Genomic DNA, 20,031 nt, shown 5'->3' with positions numbered 1-20,031 from the left:
GATTCTGTGATTAACTTGAAGATGTTAGCTATGTGGAGGAGAGTGAGGAAGATTAGCTGGGAGAGGGAAATAGCATCCTTAGTGCTCAGGTTACTGTGCACAGGCAGATCACATACGAAAGATCATATAGGAAAGACATAAAACGTGTCCCCAGCCTGGGAAAGTCTCTGACCAGAGCTCAGCCTTCCTTAGGCACCAGAGTGAAATAACCACAATACAAAAAGCTGTATTAACAGGGGACCTTGATAAGGCTGCTTGAGCTTTGTGGTGATTTTTTTGGGGGTGGTGGGTTGTTTTTTTTTTTTTGTGTTGTTTTTCTTTGGTTTTTATTTTTATTTTTACAACTGTCTTGAGTGTTGCTTTCTGTCACTCATAGTATCTTTCTTGATTTCTACACCAGTCCTCGATCACATGGCACTTTGTGATAATGCTGTAGTACAGTAGTTACCAGAAGATGGACTTTGTGGGAACAGATGGCACACTTGGCTCAGGATAAAAATAGTTGGGAATTTTCAATTCACTTAGACTCAGCTGTTGGATCCAGACACAAAATATTTAGTTTGGTTTTTCCATGAAAGCACCCAAAATAAATCTGGTTTTCCCTCACATAGTTTAGTTGTCATTTCCAGGTTTCTGGTAAAGTCAAGTGTTGGTAGGAGTGTCAAAATCAGGAAAATTTATGGTGTGGGTGTAAAGCTTCACTTTGAGGAGCTCCAGGGATGTTGCTTTATTTTGTAATACTTTAAATCTTCATGGGCTGTCCATGTGTTTCCTGACACATACTAGGAAATTTGTGCTGCTGTTGTGTGGCTCTTCAGATGGATATTGAAGTTGCTTTAACTGCAAAGTATTTTAAGGATTGTGATCATAGTGTGATGCCATAGAAAAAGTATCACTGCTGGTGTTTCCCAGTAAAGTCTCTTTCCTGCCTGGTGAGAACTGGGAGTAGAGGTGGAGAAAGTATCATGGCAATTCAACATTAATCTTAAGTGCTTTTTCTTTTGCTGTTTGACCTACATTATTGGTGTCTTCCATCTTCTCTGTGTGTCATATTTATAATAAATGTGTATAAATTGCATGTGTATATATAGAACATAAATGTACACAAAGTGTGCTCGTGTGTATATACATGTATGACATCCAGAAGGTTTCTTGTACAGAAAAGAACTATGATAAAACTTAACACTTCTCTGTGACATTTTAAATTTTGGATTAACTGAATTATGTGAAAATGTAACACTTCCATGTGACATTTTAGATCAACTGCTGTGAGTAAAAACAGTTTAAGAACAGATTTTTTTTTCCCAGAAAAATTCTGTTTGAAAGGTTTTTCTTGGTGAATATTAGATATGGGAAATGGGGAACGCTGTGTATTGGCATAAAATGGATATTATTTGACAAAAAATTCAATCCTTCATCCCTTTTTTACTTTCCCTTCCAATTTAAGGTTAATTGGAGTTCTGAGAAACAAATTACTGAATGTGCTTCTGGTTTAGCTTGAGGTCATTGGAGGATCTGAATGGCATGTTGTCCCTGCAGGAGGGCTCCTGAGGCCTCACCAGGTGGCCTTTATCACATGGGCTGTGACCCAGACAGTTATTTCGAGCACTTTAAATCCAGTAAGGCTCTGTTAAATGGGATCAATGTAAGTCAGCCAGCCTAGCTGCAACTTAGGTTTTCTTTATATAATCAAGGCATTTGCTTCTGATAACCCTTGTTATTTATGAAGGAGGAAGGCTGGGACAAATGTACTTTAAATGGTCTGCAGGAGTTATTTGTACATTATTGTAGTCTGAAACACTAAGAAAAGGCTTGTTTACAGTTGTTTCAATATTCTGAGTTCTTCCAGCATCAAATGGTCTGAAACAGTGTAAAGAAATTATAGGATAATGGTTCTTGTCACAGAATTTTTCCATTTCTGTAGTGTAGATAGAATGCAACTGTATATAACTAAACTCTTAAAAGAATGTGCATCAGATAACCAAAACAGGCTTAAAGTAAGCACTGCAAGGTGTTTAATGCCATAATTCAAGAGACTATTGAAAGAGTCATACTTGCAGTAGCTTCTCAGTGGTGTATCCTAAATTGGGACATGAAAAGCTGTGCTTTGTCTTATTTTAATTGTCAGATGGCTGAAGAAGGAATGTACTTGTAATGATGCTTTTTGGACTGCAGTAGGTGGGTAGAGAACAAAAAAATTTCCTTCAGGTGGAAAATATCCTGGTATGGTTAATTGTTAATTACATACTAATGTTTATTCAATAGCAGTTCTCTTGGTTTTGTCATATTTTAATTTTTAAAAAATTATTATAATTGCTTTATGGTATTACTATGCTAGAAAAATTGACAGGTACTAAACAGGTGGGAATGACTTGTGTTGGAGTACACAGCAAGTTACTTGCACCATGATTTACTTTTAAGGCTTAATTAATCTTAGCTGGTTCATGGGAATACTTCTGAGTTTTGAGACAGTGGCCTGTAGACATTTTCTCAGCTGTCTGAGCTGCTGAGTTTTGCTGTGGAAAGTGAGAACTGTGTGGCTCTGTCTGCATAGCAAACTCTGCTCACATCTGATTAAGATCCAAGCCTGTTTCCAGATGACATCTGGAAGCATTTCGACCTGCTAGTGGAGGGCTGTTCCTGACCTAATTAGCTTGGTGGTATAACCAGCTCTCTGCTGCTTTGTGATTTTCCTTTTGACTTCATCTGGTTTACACTTCTTACTGAATGTTACCATGTAGGGTACTAAAGGTCAAAACAAAATTAGATTTTACAATCTGCTGCTCTCCAGTCAGTGTTTCAGTACTTCTAAATTTTCATACATGTAATCATTAGGTATTCCAAGTACAAAGAGCTGAATAATTCAGCAGCCGTATGGCTCGCACATGTCAAGATGATACAAAAGGTTGGGGATGATCAATCTAAGTCTTCTTTCCTGTGCTGTAGGACAAAGCACTGCTTCCTCCTCTTTCTGTTCTGAGTTTCTCCTAGCTCTGTCTGGGTGCTTCTTCTGAAGAAAGAGGTGGTATTTTTAAAGGGTAAATGCCACTTGAGAGGTAGACAGTATAGTGTAGTAAGGTATTTATATTTTCATTTCTTTCAACCATGCTTAAAAAACAAAAGGCTACCACTATTTCTTTATATGCACAAGCAAAGTATTTTTTAGGTGCTGTACCAAACTGGACAAATGAAATTTAAACAAGCTCCAACAAATGCATAGTGTGCATCTTTACTGTAAAGACAAATAATAAAACCAAAGGGAAACAAATGGTGACTCAGTTCAATTCTGTTTGCTTGAGTAGGAGAAGGGATGATAATAAATTCTTGGGGTATAATACAGAAAGGCCATATGAAAGAAAACCATGTTTTCAGTGCAGCATAAGTACTTTGTGATTGAAACAAGTCTGTTCTTAAGACAGCAAAAACGAAACAAATGCTCTTACATGATTTGAAAAGAGGTTTTTTCCTTTCTTAAGTGCATGCATAACATTTACACTGTATTTGGTGTTAGTCTAGCAGTGTTAGATTGAAATTGTAAAATTGATAGTGGCGGTAAGGTTTTTATTGGTTTTTTTTAAATGTATGAATGCAGTGGAACAGATGTTCAGAACAGCATGGAATATTCCTTGTTCCCCATCCCACCATCTCTTTCACACGGAGCCATCTGGAAGGGACTAGGAGCAGGATGAGCAGCCATCACGCTAAGAACAAGATTAACATGTCGGCATCTTTTGTTGATACTTTAAACTGGTCACTGTTTGTTCAGCAGAAAGAAACAATGGGATGTCTCATGACTCCCTGTGTGCTAAGATCATTCACGTGGCTATGGAAAGAAGGCAGAAGAGAAAATGTGATTTATATAGAACAATTAATAAATTTAATGGGTAGTCAGGCTGGACTTAGACCCATACAGGCAGAAACCAACTTTTTTCCCATTCAGCTGTATTGATGTGGCTGGCCACCTTTTACCATTAAGCACAGTGTCAGGGAATAGCATTCTGTTAAAACAGATTCACATTCACTTGCTTGGGAAGAAACTTCTGTGCATGTTTTTTCAGTTCATGCTCTTAATTAACTTTATTTTTTTTACCCTGAATTTTTTCTTTTTTGTAGAAACAAGTATACCATTTTTGGATATCTTTCAGTTTACTCAGTTGGATTTCTTTAGTACCCTTTAGCCTTACATCTTTTGAGATAAAGCATGCGTGTTCTGGCTTAATGAACAAAATTTTGGTTGGAGAAAGGACAGCTTGTGGTTTAGAAGAGAGGGACTTTAGTCATGTGTGAAGGTGCCCTGGATCATCTGCATTCTGAAACAGAATGAGTAGAAAAGGGTGGGTGGATCTGATGCTGGCAGAGTGATTGGATTCAGTGCACAGCAAGCTATTGTATTATGCACTCTTTGAACTTCTGTTAGATTTCAGGTAAGCAAATCTGTTTCTGAATAGAAATCTGAGTAGCACTGGGTGTCAAGGAAGACTAAAATGTGTTAGTAAAGGAGAAATTGGATTTCAAAGCTTAACACAAAAGTTCAGTGGTACCACAGTGTATTTCTTGCATAGTTTTGTGTTTCCTTCAAAGAAAAGAATTTTAAGGAATGGAAATTTGAAATCAGATTCAGAAAGGTTATTTGAAAACTAGGTGCTTAAAGTCTGAAACTACTACTGCAGTGCCATAAGCTGTTCTAAAGGGAGAAGATAATCAGAAGAAAGGGACACAATTCAAGATATCGGGTTTCAGATCTGCATTTTCAGGGTAAAGATAAGCATGAGAAAATAAGAGAGCGTAAAACTAGTTAAGGGATATACATAGATGTTCTGGGGAAAGCTTATTCTGTGAAGAAATGGGGTGATGGAATTAAGTAAATATTAGTGTTAAAAAAAATACTTCAGCATGACAAATATACTGTGTATATGCTTTTCCTGTATTTTTATGAAAATGATAAGATATGTTTAAAAAGTATAAAGATTTAGGGAACAGGAGTTAAAAAATCTAATACAATTTACTGGCAAAGATTTTTGCATATTGGGCAGTGGAAAAAAATGCTGTGAATATAAATGACAAAGTCCATTAATTTGAACAGTGAGAACTTAATACAGGAGATACATTCTGTATTCCTGTATAGGTATGTTGCAGTTGGGCTTGAAAAGTTGCCTACTTGGAAATTGAGACAAACCAGTGTTAACCTTTAGTTAAGTGGCTTCATTAGCAGAGAGTGAGAAATACCTTTATTTCTTCCTAGAACAATGATGAAGCCATTTAATTGGTTGAGATGTATGTGATCCCTTATTTTTGAGCAGGAGATGGAACTTCATCATAATCTGACTGTACTTCCTGATGATAAGCTTTTTATTTTCTTAGAAACTGCTGTGAAAAGTATTGTGAATGGGAAAAATTATTCTTGGGATTGTGGCTTTGAAATATTACAGTTCTATTGAGAGGAAAAAGTTAGTGCAATAACTTTGAAGTGGTCCCTCAGTCTTCTTTTCTTCACTGGGGGACTCTTGGCAGTAAACTGTAGACACAAGTATTTAAGCATAAGTTGATGAGACTTTTGACACTATCAAAGAATGGCAGGTGCCCAAAAATCATCTTGAGCTACAGTGGGCAGGTAATGCAAACATGGGGCTGTAGAACAAAGGGGAGAAGACCCCAAAATACTCATCCTGAAAGCTGTAGAGAAAATAAGTAAATTTCTGACATCATAGTTGTTGATATTATTTTAAAGCCTTTTGTATTACAGTCTATAGTGTCAAGGAAAGAACAGCTACTTAATTTTAGGGTGAATCATCCTCAGGGCCTCTTTTCCTGCATTTGTGAATGTTATCTTTTCTATGCATGTTTATAGTCAATCTGGAATATTGAGAACTAAATGTAAAGTACCATAAATGTTCACTACTGTGAAGACCTATTCACTTTTTTCTCTCCCAACTTTTTAATTAATGGAAATTCCTGAATTAAAGTGTTCACCTTTTAACGGTTCTGCAAACTTTTGTGTTCCAGGCCCACTCTGTTAATAGAGGTAGCTATTGTTCTGCTTCTTACTAGTCTTTTGGAGATATGAAGGGATGACTAAGAAAATGTACATCCATACAATTTTAGATTGCAGATAAGCAAAACTAATTACCATCCCTTCTCCTGTTGTCCTTTCTCTTGTCATTACTTAATGCCTTGATTTCCTTCATAATATCACTGGACCATAAAATCTGCCCTGAAGATCTCAGCATAGATAAAAACTCTGACAAATAAAGAAAAGAAGACAAAACAACCGTCCAAGTTGGTGAACCTTCAGAAACAGTTCATTGCAACAGACATTGAAGAGCTCTATTAAAGAAACAAAATAGCTTTAGGAATTCCTTTGCCCTTTTCATCATTGCTAGTACTTAGATTGGTATGATGTGAGAGGAAGATGAGACGCGGTTGTCTGATACGGAGAGGAAAAACCTGCTTTCATTCCAGCCTTGACTCTCATCCCTTTCACTCAGACCTGGCAATCAGGAGGAAGATCTGTGGAAGCAATGGTGACAGAATGGCTATATATTAACTTCTAGCGAGGAGGACATTTTCTAGGCATTTCACTTTATTGTTGAAAGATGTGGTTTGTTGTGGATAAGAAATGTTCTTGATTTTTAATTATCCTTAGGAAATAGAATTCTATTAGATTTTGTGCATAGTTATATCAAAAGTCTGCCCTTACATCTCCAAACTCCTATCAAAATCAAGAGAGTTGCATTAAAAATTATGTGAAAAAATATATATATTAACTAAAAAGTACAATTTCCCTTACATTGGGTTAGCTCTAATAAAAGTAAAGTACTTGGTACTTAAAGCATGATTGTGGTTTAATAAAACAATATTTTGTTTTGATACTAATTACATGGTAATGTGGCTGGGAGAGGAATTGCATACTTGATAGAATTCGAATAGCTAGAAGAGACTATTAAAAATTTGTCTTGTTTGGATGCCTTTTGATAAAAAATAATTCTGTGCTATTACAGAGCACTGTGAGACAATAACTGACGGCTAAATATTCTGTATTATTTTGCAGTATACAAAATATGGATTCACATTCTTGTTAGAATGAAGCCAGTTTAAAAAAAAAGGAAAAAAAGCACAAAACTTTTAACTGTACAGAAGAAGGACATCAGATGAATCTTGAATTCAATAATTTCCAGAATATATGCTAGTTATGATTTGTTTTTAACTTGTCATTAGTGTTCAGGTAGTAAATGACATTCAGAGATGACAAGTAGGAAAGGTTCACAAACATCAGGTTCTCAGTCACTTAGGATAAAGAAAAACCAGAAAGGAGCATGCATTTAAGGCATATTTATTCCTTTCCTTCCATTAGGATAGGAGGAATAGCAGTGCTTTTTCTCCATGTAGCCATTTTCTTTCATCTCGTGAAGGATGAAGAGCCTTTGGAGGACATGGAGATCTGTGATAATGGCACCTCCATGGGGGGGAAAAATGGACATGGGAGAGCATCTTGAAAGCTGGTGCTTGGGGTATTTCACCTTTCTGCTTTCTCTTCTAATTCCAGTTTAGCACAAACATGAATCTTGAAGGTGGGTGATGGCAGGCTATCTAGAATTACAAACTTGAACAGGAAAATGGGCAGATGGAAAGTGTGTGTTGAATTGACTGTTAGGACATCAGATATGGGAAAACTTAACTGTAAAGGTTCTAAATGTTGAAATGTCCTAGGCGTGGAGACTGTGATTAATATTACATACTTGATTGTATGGCTTGATGTGAGAAATCCAACAGTATTTCTCTGGTTTTGATGAGGTGAAATGCAGTTGTGGATTTAGACACTGAAATTTAGGTGAGTGTCTATCAGAGCTTACACATGAGGTGTTTGAGCACACCATGCCATTCTTGTATGAGTCAAGAGATGCAGGGATTTGGTTGCTCTCTGGGCTTCTGCTGAGCTCATATATATGTAGTCATACAAATTTAGGTGCTTAATTCTGAATGGAATCCCATCTGGTACATTACTCATGGCAAGCTGTGTATTCAGTCTGTCTCAGTTTTCTTCTCCGTAGAAAGAGAATTATGGTATGTATAGAGAGCTGGGAGATTGATCAATGGAAAGCTCCAAAGCTCTCTGAAAAGAATAGACTATATTCAGGGAGAATTTGGAATTGATGTATAGTAAGCTCTTTTTCATGTAAAATGTTCAGCTTTGTCATATTTTACTAGAGGATATAAGAAGAAATCTCTGAAGAGTTTAAGAAAGGGATTGAACAGTGTCTTTGAGAAAATGTAATAAGTAAACATTCACAAGCAGGGAGGCTGTTTAAAGAATTGGAATTTGTTTTGTGGCATTAGTGAATATGTAAAGAACTTAAAATAAAGAACTATGGAATTCAGGTACATTATTCTTAGCACTCATGTAAATTGCAGTGCCTTTTTGGGAATGTGAAAGGACAAAAGGCAGGTTTGGGGAACAGCTGGTACTTCAGGTTTTTGCCAGCAGCTCAAATATTTGAAAAATTCATCTTGTTTCTTGTAATAGCTGTGCTCTGCTGTTGTTTGGAAAGATTGCACATGGTGTTTGTCATCTTTCAAGTTTGTTACTGTACATCTGCTCTCTACATGATTTTTTAAGAATCTGACTTGCCAAGGCAGTGTCAGACTTATTGCAAGCAGTTTAGCAGCTGCTGTCCAGGGGAAGGCAGTCTGAGTTGACCTGGAGTGGTACTTCTGTGGCTGCGGGGGAAGCATGCAAAGAAAAGCAAAAATGCTTTGATTAAGTCTTTCCATAGCACACTTGCCTCTACAGCAATGAGTACTGGGATAAGTGCCTTCTAATTTTAAGACAAAAGGCAAGTTGTTGCGGAGTTGTTATGCAAGTTTTTATGGGAGGGGAAGAGAGAAAGAAGAGAAAGGGAGGTGAGAATACCGAGGAAGCATGCAAAATCTGAATTTTAAAGGGTTGATCTAAGCTAATTCAAGCTTTTGATGTCCTGTCCTTTCAGAATGTGTGTGGAAATCGAGTTGCTGATGCCTGGAGGGTTTGGAGAGCAGTGTCCGTTTGTACTGCAGTCAGAGTTCAGTCCAGCCAGATGTCGAATCTGATCCATGTCCAGTGAGGCACTCATGGGTTTAATGAGATGTTAAGCGACCTCTCACCCTCTTAGTTTTCTTCTCTCCTCTTTTGACTACTCAGATTTTTCTGGTCTGACACTAATGTGTCATACATTTCCACTTCAGCCAGTTGTATATGTGCAATATAGCATCTTTCTAGAGTCTTCCTCTCTTGTGCTTGATGCAGCTGATGGCTTAAAGGCAGCTGTTGGGTGTAGGTGGCTTCACAGTGGAGATGAACCCCTTTATCCAAATTATAAGTCTTTGGTTTCATTGTAAAATGAAAATGAGGTAAATGAATGTAAAATGGTTTCAATGTAAAATGAAAATGAGGTAAAATGAGGAAAAAAATTACCGATTTAGCATGGGGGCCAATCTACTGCACTGACATAATTTTTGAAAATATTAGTTTATTTGCATTAGATTTTTCAGTTATTTGTGGATGGAAGGTGTTCTCGTTTTGGCTGGGGTAGAGTTACTTTTTGTCACGGGGGCTAGTAGGGAGCTGTGTGTCAGATTTGTGCTGAACCCAGGGTTGTTAAATTAGAGGTGCTGTTGCTCAGCAGGGCTTACACAGAGCCACAGCCTTTTCTGCTTATTGTACTTTGACATTGTCAAGGAGAATACTGTGGTGTTTGGGAGATTTGGGAAGAGACACAGCTGGGACAGGTGACCCAAAATGACCATGGGAGTATTCCGACCGTGTGACATCATGCTCAGTGTATAAAGCGAGGAGAAGAAGGGGGGATGTTTGAGGTTATGGTGCAGTACTTTGACTTCCCAAGTCACCATTGTGTGATGGAGCCCTGCTCTTCTGGAGATGGCTGAACACCTGCCTGCCTGTGGGAAGCAGTGAATTAATTCCTTGGTGTGCTTTTCTTGTGTGGGCAGCTTTTGCTGTCCCTATTAAACTGTCTTTATCTCAGCCTATGAGTTTTCTATCTTTTCTCTTGATTCTCTCCCTAATCCAGCTGGTGAGGGACAGAGAGAGCAACTCTCTGGGGGGCTTGGCTCTTGCTAGGGTTAAACCATGGCAGAAGGGAAGTTATTAAACCTCTGTTCTGCAAAATTGAATATGATTTCTAAATTCCAGTGCATTTAATATAGTGGCATCACAGTGTATTTCTTGTCTAGAAAGAAACTGGGACTGAGTGTGACTCAAAACAGGTGGAAGATGAATGTGGAAGGCAGTGGAATTGCCATTGCAAATTCTTGGTTTCTGCTCCTGGTAACACATTCCCTTCAGTCTGGTTGTATCTCATGAAGACCCTGCAATTCAGAGGCCTGTTTTGTCTTGATTCCTCGTCTGACTTCTTGCTGCATAGATTTTGAAATGAATTTAGCCTCACTTCTCATGCATTTTCCTTAAAAAGGATTAAGTTAATCTGAATTGTGTGTGGTGAAGAAAAAGGTGGTTGTGCTTTAGTAGTAAGGACACAAGCTTTTTACTTAGTAATGGGTTAATATCTAAATAGGTCTGTAGTGTTTAATTCAGTTAGGTAAAGGGTTTAAGTTAGAAGAAATTTATTGCAGTTGCAGAGTTGTTTTTTTTTCCCTCTGATTAAGAGCAGGTAGCGTATTGCTTAATTTGTTGCATATATTTACTCATTGGTGTTCAGTTTATCTTTTGGAATTAAACTTCAAACTGAAATGAGATTGCTACATAATAATTTAAATCATGCATTCAAATATGAAAGTTGTTTATTTTCCCCTACCCTCAGCCCTGGTGTGTGCTTTAGCCTGCTCTTTAGAGAAATGGGATTTCTTGTGTTGGTCTGTCACTCTCCTGGTAGCTCTTGAACACACTGGACCGTTTCATCAGTAAGTGACAAGAAAACAAAAAGCTCAAACTGCAGTTGTATGTTTTCTTTAAATTAGCTTTTACAGGCAAAAAAGAACATTTTGTGGAGAAGGGACTTAAATAAGAGCTCCTGGTGGAAGGCATTCTGATTGTGCTCATATGGTAGGTGTTTCAAGAGGTGGAGACGATTAGCTGGGCAGTGCTCAGCCAGCTTCCAGCTGGGCCCAGAGTGCTGTGTGGGCTAGTGAGGGAGGTGGGTGAACTGCAAAAGGTAAGGGCAGGGGGCAGCTCTGAGAGTGCTAGACAGAAAGCCATGGGAAAAACAGGCCTCATCATATAATTAATTTAGCACTAATTTGTGCTCCTTTTGATTTATTTCTTACAAATTATGTTTATATGAAATGCATTTTCACTGTAGCATTTACATTAGAGTGGAAGAATTCCTCATAATTATTCCTATTTTGTAGCTCCAATGCACTAGCCTGTTTGCAGAGTGTTGGTGCTAGATGTTGCTCTTCAGTAATAGTGAATTTCCAGTTTTGACTTATTTTTGATCAAGTTCAGCAAAGTGTCTGCAATGGGTATGAAGTAGTATTTTGAAATATATATGTTTGTAGCGGAATACAAAAACATAGAACAGAAACAGGAAGGTTTTTTTATCAAATACAGAAATTGTTCCTCTGTTACCTCTGATATGCTGTGTAAAATTTAGCAAACTCAGCTAAAATTCTGACATATTCAAATTGTCTCATATTAAGAAAGACGTACAATATAATTCAAGACTGCTGCTTACAAGTCATGAGTTTGTTCCTTCCTGACTTGTTATGAAATAGTCTTACAGTTAAATAGTTTCTTTTTGTTCATTAAGGCTGTTAAGCTTTTAGAAATGTTCTTGGGAATAAAATATTTCAAATTTTCAGGCGGAAGTAATTACAGAAATTATTGTGCAACATTTGAAAGGCAAAAGGATTTTTTAATTTACTAATGTGATTTTAATTAGAGAAATGGAAAGGCTATTTTAATTGCTTTAGTACAGTAAAAAAGAAATTTTCAGCTAAGTCTTTCCCAATGAACTATGTCCTTGGTAATAATGTAACTTCTTGTTCCAGAAAATTTCCATGCCACATTGTTTTAAACAGAATATTATTCATGAGTAGTACGTGGACATTGAATTGACTATAGTTTTAAAGAAAACTGCTTTAGATGTTTTTGTCTTATATCACTTCCCTCTTGGGAGAATTCTGTCTCACTTGGGCATCCTTGCTCTCAAAGCTGCTCTCTGCAGGACAGTGTTTTCTATGCCATTGTGCCCTTTTGTGATGCTTCGAGATCTCTTTTTTGTGTTTGTTTTCCCCATCTGTTGTGGTTTAGGAATGGTACTCCACACTTTAGCTCTCCCACCGAGACTTTCCAAACCAGACTCACTCTCTTGCTCCGCTTCTCCCCCTCTTCTGCCCCAGGGTGGCCAGAGAGGAGAACTGGATGCACAAAAGGCAAAGATCACAGCCTGAGATAAGAACAATTCACTGGAAACAGCAATAAGATCTGAAAACAAACTAGCAGCAACGATATTAATAAGTATATAAAAAGAGGGAATGATTCATGTGCAAAAATGCTCAAAAAAAGCAGAGCCTGACTTGACAGAAGCCAGGTTGTTCCTGGCTGTAGAGGAATGCACTGTTTCTTGGAAATGAGAGAGGAATCCCTTTTCTCTGCCCCTGGCAATCATGTGAGATGGTATCAAATAGTGCAATGTCTTGGACCCTCCCCTTGGTCTGGGCTGGAACCAAGACACCATCCTCATTTATTTCATTTTTCCAAGAAAACCAGGTCTGACAACCTTAGTTTTCTCAGATAAATGTCTTCCTGCATCTGGCATGTTCTCAAAAGCTGTTCGGTGAATGCCCTTATCCCATTCAGAATGCCATACAGCTCACCCTGTGGAAAACCATCTTCTTCCTCACGCAGCTTAATTCTGAGAGGCACTTGCCCTTAGGTGTCAGATGAATTTATCATTTTTACTGAAAACTGTCAGGGCTGGGGTAGGTCGGTGTCTGATGTCATTGGGGGCTGTAGTGCTTGCTCGGTCTGTTGGTGGCCAGCTTGCCAAGGCTGGATGCCAGCCTGCTCCAGACAGTGACCTTTCCTGCCATTCCTGTGGGGACTGCCAGTTTTTTCTAAATGCAAATGTGCACTCAAGTCCAGTGATTCTGGAACTGCAGCACAAGTCTGTGCATACAGTAAATCTTACACCAAATCTAAGGCAAAAAGCCTACATCACCTATATTGCCTTTACTCTCTGCTGCTCTGCATGCTCTTGTCATATTCTGGCAGGAGTGGACAACTCCATTACCCTGGTAGGAATTGTACAGTATCTTACAGTGGGAAGGCTGAAGCAAGGCTTTAAAAGAAGAAAGGTGAAGTACTTTTTGGAGAAAAAAAGCCTGAATGTGTGCTACACTGATTAAGAGCTCTTAATTTCATTTTTGTAAATGTCATATGTATTTGTTTGTAAATTCCAGATTGTGAGCCATGCCTTTGGTGAAAAGGAACATTGAACCACGGCATCTCTGCCGAGGAGCTCTGCCAGAGGGAATTACAAGTGAACTGGAATGTGTAACAAATAGCACCCTTGCTGCTATCATACGCCAGCTAAGCAGCTTAAGTAAGTATCTGTAACTTCCTGCAAGTATTTGATTCATGATGAAAAGCTTTGAGATGGATTGTTTTAAACAGCAAAAGTATGGTATGGGACATTACCATTTATGTATTGTAATAATATGCTGTAATAATAATTGCCTTTATGCTCTTCTTTATTTTGAAGTTTATTAAAAACCCAAACCTCCCCCCCACCCCCAAACCCACTCCAAAAACCAAATGAACAAAAAAACCAATCAAGCAGGAAAAAAAACCACTACCAAGAAAAGCCCCAACCAAAAGACCAGGGCATAGACCAGAAATTTTTCTAAGGTGAGAGAAATTAGTGCAAGAAACAAGACCAGCACTTGAGTTCTACAGGACTGAGCCAGCAAACTCTTCTGCCTCTTGGCATCAAATGACACATTTGACTGAAATTTTAGTTTTTCGTAGTGTGCTAGTATTTCTTAAGCCTTCTCTCTTATATATATGTGTGCTCAATTCATATGAATGAAATTAAGCACATTGAAAGGATGTCATTTGCTGAGCAGGCTACTGTTGAAGCAGGCTAACATCAGCTCTGTACAGAGTAGCCTACACACCACACCTGTCAGGTGACACCACCACTAGCAATTCTAGAAGCATGACTGGAGTGTTTGCAAGATGAACAATATTTTTGATGAAAGGGATAAGAGATGTTTTTCAGACAGTCTTTAACAATCAGCAGCTGTTGTTTGTGCTGATAACGCTGCTCCTAGAAAAGAAATTACTGCTTCATCAGTTGCTTCTCTTTGTAAATGGACGTGGTTTTCAAACTGAGAGTCTGTATGGAGCTCAGACTATGGGGCCCACTGCTGTGCAGTTCATGATGACAGGAAAAAGCCTTTGCTTAGAGAAAGAGGACAAGAGACACAGCATTTCCTCTTTTCAATTGTCAGGGATTTAGGGATTTTTCGGAGCTGGAGGTCCATCTGAATCATCCTATGCAATGAGCATTTGTAAAACTATCATCTGTGGTATTGCTTAGATCTGTTGAAATAGGGATTACACCTTCTTCTTGACCAATGACCTTTGGCAGAATGTCCCACAATAGAAGTTGACCTGTTTCTTCCTTTTGATACCTTCTCATTTCAGTCTGATGAAAAATAATGAAAGGTGCTTTCATCTTGTGCATTTCCATAATAATTTCTGATTTTGTTAAGTCTTCATCCTGTTCTCCTGACGATATCTTTCCCAGGTTGAAGTGTCCTGATCTGTAAGTGATCTTTTTGAATAGAAACCATTATGTATTTCTGATCACTGTTATTTCTGCTTAGGATATGTAAGTTAGGGTATGTTGTGATTTTTTTAAGGTGGAGTGTTAAGGACTTCAGATCGTATTCAAAACAGACTTCTGTTTTATCATTATTGCCCTGGGAATTTGTAGAATTTTGAGTCTTGCTGAGCATTTAATTATTATTTTCAGATAAGCTTGCAAGTGATCCTCTATCTTTCTTGAACAGCTGACTATTTAATGTCTACTGTTATTTAGAGTTACTTTGTGTTTGCATTGTCATTGAGTTTCATCTTCTATTTTCTCAGGCAGTTGCTCAGTAGTGCCATCCTTAAGTTTCAGAAAAGTGAGAATGGCTAATGTTCTAATTATACTGAAGGAGACCTCATTTTGAATGATAAGACCTCATTTTGGTGTTGTGCTATGATTGTTCAAGTGTGGATAATACACTTTTTACTTGTCTTACTTGCTAGGAATGTGTACAGCTTTCATTTATCCAGATTTGGTCTTGGGGCCAATCTGTTACACAGTGTATTTAGATCCTCTTATGACTGTTGCTGAGGAACTGGCTGCTTATCTTCATATCCAGCAGTTTTCCCTTAGTGAATTTCTAGGGTCATCTGAAGTCTTTGTAGACAGCCCCTAAAGTTCTGTTAGTGTCAAGTTAAAGATCTATGCAAATAATGATGTGTCCTTAGTCTTAACAGATGAATATGTGGTATTTAACAAGTGAAATGTACCACCATTCTCATGCACGGTGTGAAATATGTCATGTTTGCTGAGGGTTTTTTTCTGCAGACAGCATTTGCTTTGCCTGTCTTTTGAGCCAACTGGGAGCAAGGAAATGATCACAGAAAAATGCTGTGCTGGAGCTGAAGTAGTATGTCCTGCTGACTGCATCAGAGCTGCTTGGTGTTCTCACAGCTTGAGGCATAGAGCAAGCAAGTTCAGGTCTATCTTGCAGTCACACTGTTTTTTTAGTGTTGCACTGTGAATTCAGTGTGGATTTTAAAAACTGGCAGGTCTGTACTGTTGTGTGCAAACTTGGCTTGCTTCTGCCTCTGCTCTTTTTGGGAGATGTGAACAAGTTCCTATCCAAAGGGAATGTGCTCTCAGGAGAGCTTTTTCTGTATTATGTTTTCAGATTTGGGTTCATTTCCAGCCAGCTGGCTCAGTGCACAGGCAGAGTGAGCAGCATTCTCTATGAAACTGTGCACTTTTATGTAAGGCAGAATCTTGTCTAGGGGGTTCACGGCCACTTGGGAGGAGAGAATCTTCTGGAGGGGGAGGACAGGGAGCATTTGCAGCCTGTACCTCTAAGGAGCATGGAGGAAGTGTAATCTGTGGATACTTGGAAGACCATTTTTTTCATGCAGAGAACAACATTCCCCAACTTGCCTCCTAGTATTTTCTTGGGTAGGTTGGCCATTGGCTCAGTTTCACTACTTTTTGTGCAGGCCTGAGCACACTACATCTCTCTGTAGTACTGTTGAACCAGGCTGAGTTGGAAAGGCTGGTTTTTTGCCATTAAGTATCATGCTAGAGGTACTGTAAGAAAGGAGATGGGAATCAAGACCTAGTCAGTAACAGCCTACCACTTTTGCATCTTTAAAAAAAGAGGAGGGTAAAGTATGATTCTAATGTTTCTAGTCAATGCAGTTACAAATGGGTGGGTGGAATCACTATCTTCAGTAAGGGAACATTAAAAGGAAAGACTGCATAATTTCTTAGATGGGTTTTTGAATTAATGTATAGGTTGGCCACATGTTGGGCATCACCTATTATTTTTAAATTATTGTCTTACAGTACCAAAGTCAGGTCTCAAATTTAAAGACACGTGCTTTTTTCCAGTTTGTTTCTGTTTTATTAAAGATCTAATTTAAACAGTGGCAATGTAGAAAACACATGAAATATTATTTTATTTCTAAAACTTACTGCATCATGTTAATCACAACAGCATGTCCAATACTGCTTTGCAATGTCACTGTTTTCACAGACAGGAGATTGACAATCTGTCTTTCACATGTTCTGGGCTAGCAAGTGTTGAGAAAAAATCAAGTATTAAAAGAAGTATGCTCCCACTTTGCCTTCTGAAAGATAACTGACAAACATCCATCTCCTTGACTTCTCTAGGGGTAATATGGTTAATCCTAGGATGTGGTAGTCCTCTCTCAGCAGGCTGATTTCACTATATTAACATAAACTAACATCCATAAAAATTCATTGAGCTCTGAATACTGGTGGCTGAAGAATGTAATAACTGCTTTATTTAGCTGAAGAGTTGAAAAGCTTATTTTTTCCATAGCTTGGAATAACATCTTCATTTGGAGCAACTAAATCAAGTGGGGATTATAAGTAAATTTCAACTAGCTGCTGGGAACACTTAGAGAACACTTCTAGTGTGCTGACAGTTGAACCCTGGCACGGGTAGCCCAGAGGAGTTGTGGAGCCGCCATCCTTGCAAGTGTTCAAAACCCAGCTGGTCAGAGTCCTGTCTCATTGTGCTCTGAGCCTGGAATTGGACCAGATGATTTTGAACTTCAGTTATTCTGTGCTTGTGTGTGACTTCTGTTTTGGAGGGGGAGGAGATTAGGAGCAGGTAGATAGCATACCTTTCTTATTCACCTTCCACATATATACATTAAGCAGAGCTTGCATACCCTGACATATCTTAACATTTTGGGTTAGTTATTGGCAGATCGTACACGTACAAGTGAAAACTATTACTGGTAAAGCCCTTCATTCAGTGGCAATCACGTTTTTTCACAGTGTTTTCAGATAATATGTGAGTCTACTTGTTGTTTCCTGCCCCCCAGGTAAGTGACCAAGAAAAGGCCAGATTGTCCTGTTGACTTCCTAAGTGTGGCCATTTTTTTTATACAGGGTTATCTCCAGATGTTCACAGAATGGGATCTTAACTGGAATTTTCATTCTATTTTTACTTTTCTTTGTGAAGTATTGAGGTTGGTTATTGGACCAACTTAAAATGTCAATAATGGCTGTTTTGGAAGTCCCTGTCATTTAGGTGATTAATGCATATTCCATATTCTTCCAACTAATTAGATAGTTTTACTTTGCCCCCTTCCATTTTTGCTCTTCAGACTCTTCTTGATGCAGGTAGTAACAAGATGAACTTAATTCAGAACTAGGGTTTTCAAGTTTGTTTTTGTTTGAAAAGCAAGGTTAAGTGCAGGAGGCAGGACTTTTCTTCCTACAAGGATTTCTTGAGGGGTTTGGGCTGCAGAAATTGTAGAGGGAGACACCTTAAATGAAATAGCAGTACCTGGGTAGGAGGGACCATCAGTTCAGTGAGTGGGAGCAATGAGTTTGGGTGGAATCTGAAATTTGTAGGGGAAGTTCTGGAGCAGGCAAACTATTAAACTGGGGATCTGTAACCACTGATCTGGAGTGGATGAGAATTGTGGCGTGGGGCACAAAGAGAGTCAAACTGTGGATGAGTATGCCTAGTCCTGTGGGAGGACTAGGAGAGGAATGGCCATGCACAATGATCTGTGCATCAAGGAGGGATTTGGTTTATCATGTGGCACCTTCCGTCCACCGTAGCACTCTCAGGGAAGGGCTTGAGGCTGCAAATCTGTACTAGGCACTGGTAAGACCACACTTTGAGTGTGGTGTCCAGTTCTGGGCCCCTCAGTTCAGGAAGGAGATTGAGATGCTGGAGTGGATTCAGGGAAGAACAACAAAGCTGGTTAAGGGTCTGGAGCACAAGTCTTAGGAGCAGCTGTGGTAGCTGGGGGTGTTTTGCCTTGAGAAAAAGAGGCTTGGGGGGACCTTACTGCTCCCTACAAGTGCCTGAAAGGAGAGTGTAGGCAGGTGGGGGTTGGCCTCTTCTCCCAGGTGACAAGTGACAGGATGAGAGGACAAAGTCTTAAGCTGCTTCAGGAGAGATTTAGGCTGGACATGAGGAGGAATTTCTTCACAGAAAGTGTGATTAGAAATTGGAATAGGCTGCCCAGGAGATTATGGAGTCACCATCCCCTGGAGGTGTTTAAGGAAAGACTGGATGTAGCACTTGGTGTCATGGTCTAGTTGACATGATGGTGTTTGAACATAGGTTGGGCTCAGTGATCTCAGAGGTCTTTTCCAACTGAATTGATTCAGTGATTTGGTGATCTGCACTGCATTGTCCACTGTCAGAGTGATTGAGAACATAGAGCAGGTGGAAAGGAGGCTGAAAAGGTCATGCACCAAGTCCAGTGTGGCCATGGGTAAATGTGGTCAGTGGCCTCTGACCCTCTCTCAAATGACTCCAGGGACAGCAGCGTTTGCAGTTGGCATTTGTAGAGGTAAGTGGGCTGCTGTTCTTATCTGTTTAATGCCATTTTAATTTTGATGTTGGCCTGTGCTACTATGAATTGCAAGATTTTAGTTTCAAAATCTACTTCAGAAGCTTTTATTGGCTGCAGTAACTTCAGGCCTTTTCATCACAGAGGCAGGTTTAAATCCTCAGTTGTCTGTCAGTTGGCACTAGCTCAGCTACATAAGGATTATAATTTGTAAGTCTCCCTGTGTTTTTAAGAAGACTGCTAACCAGGATGTCCAGGAGAATAGACTTCAGGCAGAATTTATGGTATATTTTGACTTTTTTGTGCAAATCTGTTGCCCTGAATTTTGCTGAATGACAAACTGTGCTGTTCTAATCCTACAGCTACTGTGCTTTATTATACTTCATGATATTGAAGCCATTTGTGTTGTGTTTTGTAAGCCACTAGCAAAGGGATTTCCTTGTCTATTTTCTTACACAGGCAAACATGCTGAAGACATATTTGGTGAATTGTTTAATGAAGCCAACAGCTTCTACATCAGAGCAAATTCCCTCCAAGACAGAATTGATCGCCTTGCTGTCAAAGTCACCCAGCTGGATTCAACAGTGGAAGAGGGTAGGTAATTGCCTGAAAGCATTGAGCCAGAAGTGATGTTGACAAGAGCACAGTATTTAATTGCACAATAACCTCTGTCTTTTCAAAGTAATCCTGTAACGATATTTCATCTTGTTGTCTCAGTAAGGCAAGCTGGGAATAATCACTTTAGCATAGCGAGTGAAAGTATTCTTGAGTCAAGAAGCCCGTGTAGAAATGGAGCCATTAAGCTGCCTTTTTCACGCAGAAAACTTTGGGATTTTGAGTGTAGTAAATCATAAATGAATAAATATGGCCCTTACTAGGAGTAAGTCAGAATATTGGAAAAAGTTTGGACTGGGTATCTC

At 38.9% G+C, this 20,031-nt stretch overlaps 1 protein-coding gene across 2 annotated transcripts in view; it reads left to right on the top strand.

Annotated features, from left to right (window-relative positions):
• The window catches only part of WASF3 (WASP family member 3), an 84,294-nt gene that overhangs the window by 47,656 nt on the left and 16,607 nt on the right, over window positions 1-20,031 (top strand). For both annotated transcript variants that reach the window (XM_031066076.1, XM_005417679.2), the window contains 2 exons: window positions 13,417-13,559; window positions 19,571-19,705. In XM_031066076.1, the coding sequence (XP_030921936.1) occupies window positions 13,427-13,559; window positions 19,571-19,705 (268 nt within the window). In that variant the 5' untranslated portion in view covers window positions 13,417-13,426. The remainder of the gene's footprint in view (window positions 1-13,416; window positions 13,560-19,570; window positions 19,706-20,031) is intronic.

Source organism: Geospiza fortis, unplaced genomic scaffold (assembly GCF_000277835.1).
Source record: "Geospiza fortis unplaced genomic scaffold, GeoFor_1.0 scaffold16, whole genome shotgun sequence".
NCBI classification, from domain to species: domain Eukaryota; kingdom Metazoa; phylum Chordata; class Aves; order Passeriformes; family Thraupidae; genus Geospiza; species Geospiza fortis.
This window is presented reverse-complemented; position numbering and strand designations above follow the sequence as displayed.